At 52.8% G+C, this 11,138-nt stretch overlaps 1 protein-coding gene across 4 annotated transcripts; it reads right to left on the bottom strand.

The window, feature by feature from the left end:
• Window positions 1–1,203: 1,203 nt before the first annotated feature.
• On the bottom strand, window positions 1,204–11,083 carry CYB561A3 (cytochrome b561 family member A3). Of its 4 annotated transcripts, none has more exons than XM_087422834.1 (7): window positions 10,938–11,083; window positions 8,166–8,259; window positions 6,577–6,775; window positions 5,021–5,229; window positions 4,205–4,359; window positions 3,297–3,453; window positions 1,204–2,679 (listed from the first exon to the last, which is right to left on the bottom strand). In XM_087422834.1, exons 3-7 carry the CDS (start codon window positions 6,758–6,760, stop codon window positions 2,656–2,658), a joined length of 729 nt encoding a protein of 242 aa, XP_087278960.1. In that variant the 5' UTR covers window positions 6,761–6,775; window positions 8,166–8,259; window positions 10,938–11,083; the 3' UTR covers window positions 1,204–2,655. The 4 variants fall into 4 exon arrangements, with proteins under 4 accessions (XP_087278960.1, XP_004437846.1, XP_014648364.1 ...); XM_004437789.3 differs by having other exon boundaries at window positions 10,807–11,032; XM_014792878.2 differs by having other exon boundaries at window positions 1,204–2,008; window positions 10,807–11,032.
• Window positions 11,084–11,138: the final 55 nt, after the last annotated feature.

Below are 11,138 nucleotides of genomic sequence, written 5' to 3'. Positions count from 1 at the left end.
CCACGCGTGTGAACAAGTGGGCCCACTAATGCCGCAGGGACTAAGACCTCAGCCCCTGGCCGAAATGATCATGACCCGTCTCCTACCACCTGACACCCAAAGGCAGGGTCTGCACAGCTGGGCGAGGTCCACTGACGTGCCCATTCCTGTCCTCCTTCCAATACACACACCACCCCTGATGGGTGAGCTTTTCTCAGCACTAAACTAACAGAATTCCCTGATTCTTCGGGAATCAGGTGGGCAAAAGGGACACCAGAGGGAAAAGAAATCTCCATATTCTAAGGCTCAGTGGTAGAACAAGCCAGCCCGCAGATCTCTCTAGAGGAATCACTAACAGCACCTGGGCGCGCAGGGGGGCCACTGAGTCTGGTAGAGCGCACACCTGGCCCACACTCGGTGCAGGGAGCGGTTACAGGCACTGGCATGGACTAACACAGACACGACTTTGAATCCTGGTTCTGCTTCAAGCCAGCTACAGAATCTCAGGCCTATTATTTAGCGTCTTGGGATCTGTAGTCAGAATGGCACCCATCTCGTGGGGATGTGGAAAAGGATTCAAATGAACTGATGAAGGCAGAGCTGCCAGCACAGTCCAGGTGCTCACTCATTGTGAGTTACTATCATCATTAATGTCTGCACTCAACTCCTTCCAGGTCATCTGCTCCACCACCAGGTGGCATCTATAGCTGGTCACACTGGGAAGAGGGCCCCCCCATCACTTACTTTGCCCAAACTTGGCTGCAGCCTCCCTCAATCCCTAGGCTTCTCTGCACAGGGTCCCCTGTCCATCAGCTGCACAGGGGCCCTGACCACAAGGTGCAGTTATCAGTGTGCACAGATGCACGCACCAGACAGCTGGGAGGGGGACTCTGGCATCAGACACCTGGCCTGTGGATCCCAACTCTGCCATTTCCTGGCTGAGTAACTTTGGGCAAGTCACTTATCCCTTTTAAGTCATATTTTCCAGATTATAAAATAGGAAACATTTCCTTCCTTGTGAGATAACCAAGTGCTCAAAAGCCATTCACTATTAAGGACACCAATACATACCAGGAGTTACATGCAAGTCCAGGAAGACTATCACGGGGCTCTTTGGTACCTCCTGGTTTGCCCCTCCCCAGGTCTACAAGGGTCAGAACTGCCCTGAGGCTTTTACAGGTTGCCCAAAGCTCATTTAACCACAGACATTTCAGCAGAGAAGGCTTTGATTCTTAAAAACATGTTTAATGAAAATCAGGCTTCATAAACAAGCAAAATGCCCACCCATATGGAAAGCGGGGGAGCTGGTCGTGTGACCAAGGTGCCTGGCAGTCATCCCAATGGCTTTGAAGACTTCATCCACTCCGGAAGCTCAATCATAGCCCTCCTGCCGACATCTGGCCACGTGGGTTGGGGTGGACAGTCGGCCTCATCGCCACCTACTAAGAGTAAGCGCGCTCGGGACCCCAGGTGCCATGCTACTTGTCATCCATGCACAGCAGCATGGAGCCTGGGACCTGGCAGCACTTGTCTGGAGAGAGCAGGAAAAGCCACAGTGCCAACATTTAGGAGAGGAGCAACATGCCTCCCTCCCCACCCCAGTTTCTCCTCTGGGGAAGAGCCAACAGCTCACACTCTGGCATAACACACAACACTGGGTTTGGCCAGGCAAGCCGCCACGGTGGGAGCAGGTGAGGCACTTTGATTCTGAGCAAGGAACACCTCTGAAGGTGGCCGTGGTACCCAGGGCTCTGCTGGGCACAACGCACCAGAACTAGGCATGTTTCGTGGTGAGCTGGAGAGTGAAAATGAGCTGGGTTAGGGCCCTGCCCAGAGAGCAAGGTTGAACCTTCCAGCAAGGAGACGTACAGAAGTCTGAGGCACCCCTGCTACGCATCCCGAATGGGCCAGCTGGGGACAGGTCTGTTCTTGGGAGAGCAGGTTACCAGGGTTCGCAGGGCTGCCTGACAGCGACAGGCTTGTAAGTCACAGGGAAAGGCCGGGATCCAGGCCTCAGCTGTAGCGGCAGCTAGAAGAGGTGGGGCCATAGGGTCACAATGCATGCAGACACAGAACGCAGTGACATGAGCAGAATAGCAAAGAACTGTCAACTCCTCCGCTTCTCCTCTGCAGAAGCAGCTCTGCCACCACTCTCCCCGTCTCCCTTGAACACCTCACAGTGTTCCCACCCGGCCTCGTGTCCAGGTGGGCCGGATGGAGGTAACAGAGCAGACAAAGCCTGCCCCATGGCAGCCGGCCTAAAGGAAATGCACCCTCAGGGGGAAAGCTGACGGACGCATCACCTCACTTTTCACATTCCCAATTGCACTCGAGTCCCGGCTCCTCTGAGCTGTGGGGTTTCCTACCACATCCCTAGGGGTCTAAAGGGGAAATCAGCCTGACTTGCTGCATGAGCAGCCAGAGAAGGAGGGCTTTGTGTAAATGGAACACCTGAGAAGTTGATGCCAAGAAGGGGTGCGGAAGCCAAAGCCACCAAGAAAAGCAACGGGCAGCAAGCCGGCGGAGAGAGCAGGCCCGACACGGAGGCCAGGAGAGGTTTGGACCCGGAGCCCAAAGCAAGTCTGTTGCCGAAACCAGACGGGAGCCCCGGGACAGCAGAGCTTCTGAGGGGAGTCCAGACCACACACCGACTGCTTCCGGGAGCCCCTTTCCGCTTCACTCCCTGTCACGCAACAGGGGCTGGAAAGACAGGCAGATGCACAGCGGTTAATGGCATGACGTCAAACCACCCCTGACCTGCAGGAGTCACACCAGGCCTGAGCTGTTCAGACAGACCCCCAACCTGCAGGGTGGTCCCCACCCGAGCCACCAGGTGTTTCAGCCTGATGCACACCCCATCTCGGCACATCCCTCAGGTGCCTGAGGGGCCAAGAGCAGGCAAAACCTGTTCCAAGCCCTCAACTTGTTCCAAGCACCTGCTAGATAAGCTCCCACCCCACACACTAGGCACAGAGCTGGAAAAGCAGAAATTACGACATTGCCGCATCATGCTCCAGCCTTTCCTTGGGGAAGATAAGGCCACATTTCCCCTTGTGAAACCATGAGAATTTGGGGAGGGAGTAACCCCCGGTCCTCTCTCAGTAGACAGGCCCCCGGAGCCCCTGAGCCTGAGCAGCTACATATGCCACGATGGCCAGGATGTGCTGGTTTGACCCCAGTGCTCCCCATCAGCCAACCTAACCCCACTTTCAAGCTACTTGGGTTGATCTTCCTGGCAAGGCCCAAGCCTTTCCTGGGTGACCCTTCTCTAGACCCGGCCCTACCCCAAGCTGGAATAGGAGCCCAGGACCCCATACCTGTCTGTCAGTCAGCATCCCCGGCTCTGGGCGCTTCCAAGATGAAGCCAGAAGGATATAGAGCACCAGCAGCCCGAAGACCACCACGAGCACCCCAGTGCTGTTGGCAAAGATGGCCTCACTGGGCAGGTGGGAGTACTGGTTGGTGCCATTTTTCCTGAAGATGACAAAGCAATGTGGGCCCTTGAGAGACTTTTCCACCTGTTTTTGCCCAGTGGGAGACTCTATGCTATCACTAACGGAGGGTGAGAACAGCTTCCCAGGACCACCTGTGACTTGGAAGGTTAATACACTTTCCAAGTCCCTGCCGCTATAACAGACACCTGCGGAATGCTTTTTACCCATGAGGAAAGTGAAGCACAAAGAGGTGAAATGAACTGGCCCAGAGTTATGTAACTAGCAAATGGCACAGCCAAGCTCTAAACCCAGGTCTGACCTCAAAGCTTATTTGCTTTTCACTATACTCCCCTCCGCCTCCAAAGAATGGGGCACAGTAGGGGTTAGGCATGCAGGCCCTGATCCTAACTCAAATCCCAGCTCCGCCATTTACTGGCTGCGTGCCCTTAGGTAAACTATTTATCCTCTCTGTGCCTTGGTTCCCTCATTTGTAAGTGGCAAGGACAACAGTAGCGACGTTGTAGGGCCATTAGAAGACTAAATTTAAGGTACTTAGAAAAGTTTCTGATACGTGGTAGGTGCTAAATCAATTTGATGCTGGATAAATATTTGCTGACCAGTTTACTAATCTCAACCTAAAGAAAAACCAATTCCATTACCTTCCAGATCAGGAACGAGCCCAACCCCACAGGCTCCCCTTCCTTGGATGGGTCCTATGATTATAGGGTGCATCTTTTGAAGACCCTGTTCTTTCCCGTCCACCATAGAGTTGGGGGCCCCATCCCACTCACAAACTGAAGAAAAGCTTCTCGTTAATGCCGGAAATAACAGACGTAATGGCCAGAGAGAGGATGGAGGATCCAAAGAAGACGTGGATGGGTTTAAGGAGGCTGCGCAGCCACACGGGCGCCCAGGGCAGCAGGAAGACGGCAAAGCCCAGGAACCACTGCGGACACGAGGAGGAAGAACCTGACTGTACCGTGTGTGAACAGAGGCGCACTAGGCCACCGCCACCAGCACCTGCTGCCGTCAGTGAACCTCCGCCCTTCTTTCCCAACTCAAACCTCCCTCCAGGCATGGCCCCAGCACCACACCTGGCTTCCTCACTGTGGTCTGTCTGTTTCTCTTACACAAATTAAGAACATTACAGGAAATACTTGGCTACAGCCCCACTCTCCCACAAACCCAGCCGTCTTGTTTGTCTCTGCTCCTTCCTGGCTCATAAAACTCCTCACTTGTATAGAGCTGACATCAGAATACGGAAACCACTTCTAGAATTGCTTCTGGTTCACCGCAAGGTGGGAGGGGGGCAGGGGGAAAGGACGATGTAGAGTCAGCGTGGTACGTGCTAGGACAAAGTCAGCTCAGAGCACTCTGGGACGACAGATGGGCAGTGTGATGCATAAGAGTAGGAAACAGTGTGAGAGTGGGAACCACCAACCTCCCTTCAAGGGCCTTGAAACTGCCGATTCTACAGGGCGCGCCCTGCAAGCCCGTCTCCAGGCAATGAGCGGAGGGAATGTTTGGTGCTGATGCAAGGGAAGCCCCAACCGGAGCCCACAGCTGCCGTCCAGCAGTGGGAACCCAGTGGAGGACAGAGAACCCACCTGGCAGGCGAAGAGGAAGACGGCGGTGATACCCAGCCAGCTGTGCAGCGAGTAGAGGTTGGCGATTTTGTTATGGTTGTGAAATTTAAAGACGGCAACCAGTCCCAGCACCGTCAGGATGAAGGCCATCAGGTGCAGGGCTGCATGGAGGAGTTTCCAGGGCAGCTTGGGTCCCACCCACGACTGGGGCAAACGGTATACCAGTGACGCTGCAGGAGAGAGCAGTGCCAGGGCTCAGCTTCTTCCCCTCGTGCTCACCCACACGTTAGGGAATTACCCAACATGATCCCACACAGCCTCCTAATGAGGCAGGAAGGAAATGCTAGGACAGCAGTGTGAACTCCTCAGCATCTTCTGTCCTAGCATTATTTTGGGGATAGCAGACAGCCATGAAGTGGGGAGAGAAAAGACAGTGAGAACAAGGGAGGAATAGGATTCCCGGACCTGCCATGCCGTCATTACAATAATAAATGCAGGGCCAGCCCTGCAGCTTAGCGGTTGGGTGCACGCGCTCCACTGCTGGTGGCCCGGGTTCGGATCCCAGGCGCACACCGACGCACCGCTTGTCCGGCCATGCTGAGGCCGCGTCCCACATACAGCAACTAGAAGGATGTGCAGCTATGACATACAACTATCTATTGGGGCTTTGGGGGAAAAAATAAATAACTAAAATTAAAAAAAAAAAAAAACAATAATAAATGCACCCTGTCTGCAGTTTTGCAGGTTAAAAAGCAATGCCGCATTCATTATTTCATCTCACTGAGTTCTCACAACTGAGGTGAGTTGTCAGGAACACAGACTTTAAGGTTAGATAATCTAGGTCCAAATCCTGGCTCTGCCTCCTAGGTATTTGGCATCTTCTTTCTAGATCTCAGTTTCTTGATCTGTAAAATGGGGATAACAATAGAGCCCACCTCACCAGCTTCTTGTAAGAACAAAACGGGATGACATAGCTGAAGTACATGGGGTAAGCTGCTATTATCAATGTCATCTTCATTCCCATTTTACAGATGGGGAAAATGAGGCTCACCTGGGCCCCAAGGCCCAGCTCCGAATGCATGGGGCAAAAATGGGTCTGGCAAGAGTAAGTAGATCCCTCATTTAAGGACCCGACTATTCCATGAAAGGCTTCATCCTCCTGCTCCCTAGAGCAGCGGGTGGCAAACTACAGCTCACAGGCCAAATCCAGCCCACCACCTATCTTTATAAACAAAGTTTTATTGGAAAACAGCCACATGTGTTTTCATGTTGTCTGTGGCTACTCGAAGGGCAACACAGATCACATGGCTTGCAAAGCCTGAAGTATTTACTATCTGGCCCTTTACAGAAAAAGTTTGCCGACCCCTGCCCTAGGGTATCTGTGAAGGTGCCCTTTCGGGTGCCCCCATTCTCACTACTTCTTCCTCCAAATGACACCTGGGCCCAGAGACAGCCCAACCCACCCCACCCCCTCAGCCCCGAACCCAACAGTGACAAAGGCCAGCCTTGGAGAGGGAGAGCTCTGCCCCATCCAGGCCTGGGCCACAGCACATCTTCCATGCTGGCCTCGTACTCACCAGCACTGTAGAACACCACCATGCCAGTAACCATGAGCACCGGGTGCCAGTTGAACATGTACGTACTGCCATCCCAGGCAAAGCCACCGCGCCAGTACTGCATCCAGTAAATGGTGAAGAGGATGCACATGGAGCCCAGGGACCCCAGCACCAGGCAGGACAGGTAAAACCATCCGACAGCCATTCTGCTCAAGCGCTCCTAGAAGAAGCGGAAGTCACACATCCCTGCCAGCTGGGGTGTGCCCTGCATACCGGCTAAAGGGGGTAACACTGACCTTGCTCTTGGCCCGAGGGATGGATGCTTTCTGTTTCAGTTGCCCTGCTATCAGCCTGGGCACCGCCCCATGAGGCCTCAGTGGCTGGGTGGGCCTGATCTCTGATTATGGACAGAGAGTGAGGCCCCACCCAACACCTGGCAGCACACAGTCCAGCCAGCTTGGGCCCAGGGCTGGCCCTAAAGAGGGGCCTCCTATGCTGCGGCTGGATGCCAAGGCTCAGGGCCCTGGAATTAGTCCCCCCTCACAGGACCAGAGGTTAAAGAGTTACCCTCCCAGAAAAGAAGGGACAGGAATCCAAATCCAGGCTAGGTCACACAAATGCCAGGCCCTCAGTTCTAACATAATGAGGCAAAATCACAATCTCCAAGAAGCAAACACACTCCTCTTAGGCCAGCTGGGAGGAAGTCCTAAGGGCTCTCACTTCTACAGGAAAGTTCTTCCCCAGATGGTGAACTGTGAGGGGCTAATCCTCCCATTGGGAAGGTAAGACCAGGCCTTCGCTCCAGAGTCCCCACACTCCACACCTTGAATTGGGCGATAGTTCTCAGCTGTCCCCAGGCCTGAGACTTCTGCTTTCTCTTCCTCTGGGGAAAGTCCAGAGGAGAAAAGAGGAAGCAAGAACTCATGGTCTAGAAAGCATGAGTTTATTTTGAGATTTCCACGTGTACTTGATAAACTCAGAAGCCAACTCTGGTTTCACGCATGGCGAATGCCTAGGCCCCTGAGCAGCTGCTCTTAAAAGCCAGGCAAGGGTTGGCCCCGTGGCTTAGCGGTTAAGTGCGTGCGCTCCGCTACTGACGGTCCGGGTTCGGACCCCGGGCGCGCACCGACGCACCGCTTGTCTGGCCATGCTGAGGCCGCGTCCCCCATTCAGCAACTAGAAGGATGTGCAACTATGACATACAACTGTCTAATGGGGCTTTGGGGAAATAAAAAAAGGAGGATTGGCAATAGATGTTAGCTCAGAGCCGGTCTTCCTCAGCAAAAAGAGGCGGATTAGCACAGATGTTAGCTCAGGGCTGATCTTCCTCACAAAAAAAATAAATTAAAAAAAAAAAAGCCAGGCAAGAGGGTGTGAGGGGTGGCAGGCGTGTGAACTAAGCCACAGGACTGCCCTGCTTTCAGCTAAGGTGTAGGCAGCATGGGCCCAGCTCTCAAGGCAGTCACACTGTCCCATGGACTCACACCAAGAAGGTGACACTGTGGCTTCCTGCAGTTGAGGTCCCTCAATCTGAACCAGCTAACAGAGAGAAGAGGAGGCCCCTAAAATAGCCAAGAACTCCCAAGAAGAGAAAAGACTTGATTCTTCACCTTTAGACCTAGTGGCAGGCTGATACAGTGGTGTCCTGGGCTCCAATTCTTATGAACTGAGGCACTTAACTCGTGTAGGTCTCAGACTCCTCATCTGAAAGAAAGGCATGGTAATAAGATAATTTACTGAAAGGCAGCTAAGAGCAGACACTAGAACCTTACACACATGATCCCATTTACACACAGGATCCTCTTTTTTTTTTTTTTTAAAGATTTTATTTATTCAGTTTTTTCCCCCCAAAGCCCCAGTAGATAGTTGTATGTCATAGGTTCACATCCTTCTAGTTGCTGTACGTGGGACTCGGCCTTGCGTTGGACAGAGAAGTGGTGCCTCGGGGCGCTCCCGGGATCCGAACCCGGGCCGCCAGCATCAGAGTGCGCGCACTTAACCGCCAAGCCACGGAGCCGGCCCTTCACACAGGATCCTCTTGACAACTCTGTGAGGAGTTATCATTCCCACTTCATAGATGAGGAAACTGAGGCTCAGAAAGATTAAGTCCCTAGCATTAGGACCCAGCAAATGGGCAGGAAGTTTCAAACCCTTGTCTGTTTGGCCTCAAGGCCCATGTTTTTTCCTTGACCAGAGGTTGTCAGAAGGTCAAATGAGAAAATGCAGACAAGGACATTGTGAGAGTAAAGTATTATACTTTTCTTAGTATCGTCCCAGCATTTCATCCTAACTACTAACAAAAACCTGAAGCTCACAGCCCCCGTGCCTGCCCAGGCCTCTCAGTGGCCCTCATTCCATGCCATGCCAGCTCTCTCCATGCCAGGCGTCCGTTAACCAGAAACAGATGCTCAGGTCTTACAAGGTGATCCAAGTTGGCACTAATCTCTGAGAAAGGAAGATCTGAGGGCTGGGGGGGAAGACAAGCTTCCATGAGGCTGCAAGGAGAAAATCATGCCACCAGCTTCCTAGAAGCTTCGTGACTCAACTGCTCAGCTCAGAGATTTGCTACCGGGCCTCAGAGCAGTCCCCTTAGTTCCTGCAAGAGCAGAGGAAGTTTCAGGCCACCAGACGTTCAGTCACCCCCCAGCGAGCTGTTAAGTCAGCATGAAGGAGCGCTTGGTCAGTAGGCTCCATCCATCAGATAACATCTACTTTCACAACTTTTTTTTCCCTTCGTAAGAGGAAAAAAGAAAAGTAAATATAATCCCAAAGGTACTGTATCTACCCCCCTAGAAGAGGTCCTGATTACTGCTCTGGGACAGACTTGGAATACACAATGGGGACCTTTCCTGACACAGGGCTAAATTGTTATACTGCTCAGTACACAGATGAGCCCTTCCTGAAAGAGAGCACAAAAGCAGAGAAAAAGGAAGAACGACATGAAAACCGCAACCCAAACACTGAGAATATTCTCTCACTTATTCTGAGAGCAGGCTGCGCTATGATTTCAGGTTGTGCTCACCACTGTTTGATCTCCTATTCTGCCCTGACTGTGCAGAGCCCCATTCTAAAGCAGAAGTCCGCAAACTCTTTTGTAAAGGGCCAGAATGGTAATTATTTTAGGCTTTGCAAGCCATATGGACTCTGTCACAACTATGTCATCAACTCTGCTGATGTAGCACATGAGCAGTCAGAGACAATACCTTCACAAATGAACATGGCTGTGTTCTCAAAAAACTTTATTTATGGACACTGAAATTTCAGTTTCATATCACTTTCACATGTCACAAAAATACTATCCTTTTCATTTTTCTCAATCATTTAAAAATGTAAAAACCATGCAGGTGGGCCAGATTGTCCCGTAGATCACAGTGTGTCGACACTGATCTAAGGAGTCTACAGTCCAGCCTAAAACTCCCCTCAGTCCCTTGGCAGAAAGGATTCTCCCAGGCTGCACTAAAATTGATCAGGCCCAGGGTAGGAAATGGGTATTTCCTGTTCAGCCCTTAGTCTCATGAAAAGGCTCTATTCCAAACTCTTACAGTGTTACCTTTATAATTCAGAACTACAGATAGATGAAGGAATAGAAAGTCAACTTGTTGCTCCCACTTCCCAAATGAATGATAGGGGCTTTAGGAATCCTGAGAACCAGACTTAGGGTTAAAGTTCTAAACTCTTATCTTACAGATCAAAAACACTAAATCCCAAAGAGACTTGGCCAAGGCGAGTGAGTGGCAGTGCTGATATAGGAATCCAGGTTCACTCCTCAGCTCCAAGGACTCCTCAGGTAGCTTCTGGAAAGTCAGGACTCAGGAGTGAGGGGCCCTACTCAGTCGGGAAGTAGATAAGGCCCTCCTTAGCACCGGAGTGATTACAGACCCGCCCTTGGGATTGTGCTCTGGTCTGGCTCAGGTGTCCGGAGAACCGTTCCAGGAACCCAGGGACCGATCCCTGACTCCCCTGCTGGGAACCCAGGGACCGATCCCTGACTCCTCTGCTGGGACCCCTTGGTCCCAGCTAATCTTGGGTGAAAATTCAGGCGAGGGGCTCCGCCTGCTGACTGCGACTTCCGAAGAGCTTTCGTGCCTTTACAACCACCACCTGGGGAAGCAAGGGCACGGAGAACGGTGTCCGTTTCCGAAAAGAGAAAACTGAGGCCGAGCGAGGGTTCGAGACAGCGCGAAGCGAGGTAGTAGCGGAGCGAGCACTCGAACCCAGGTCCCTGAGCTCCCAGCCCGGGCTGTTTCTCACCCCCAAAACACAGCGGCACGCAGCCGGGCTGGGGACTCCGAGACCGGCCTCTCGCCACCCGGCGCCAACACCGCAGCTCCCGAGGCTCCTGGGAGATGGAGTCAGGGTCTCTCTGGGACGCCTGCACCCACCTGGCACCGCTGCCCCAGAGCCAAGCAGCGGGCACTGCCTCGCCCTCTTATAGGCTCCCAGCACTTCCGGTGGCGCGCGCTGCCGCCTGGGAAATGAAGTCCAGAGCCGCTGTGACGCAGGGTCGCCGGCTCCCAGCCCGCCGAGGTGCTGATCCGAACTCCAACTCCTCCGTGGGCATTTCTTCTCCAAGTCTGGGGTTC

Source organism: Ceratotherium simum, chromosome 34 (genome assembly GCF_057802395.1).
Source record: "Ceratotherium simum simum isolate JZ-2026a chromosome 34, ASM5780239v1, whole genome shotgun sequence".
NCBI classification, from domain to species: Eukaryota; Metazoa; Chordata; class Mammalia; order Perissodactyla; family Rhinocerotidae; genus Ceratotherium; species Ceratotherium simum.
Note: the sequence above shows the minus strand (reverse complement) of the source record. Positions and strands in the feature narration are given on the sequence as shown.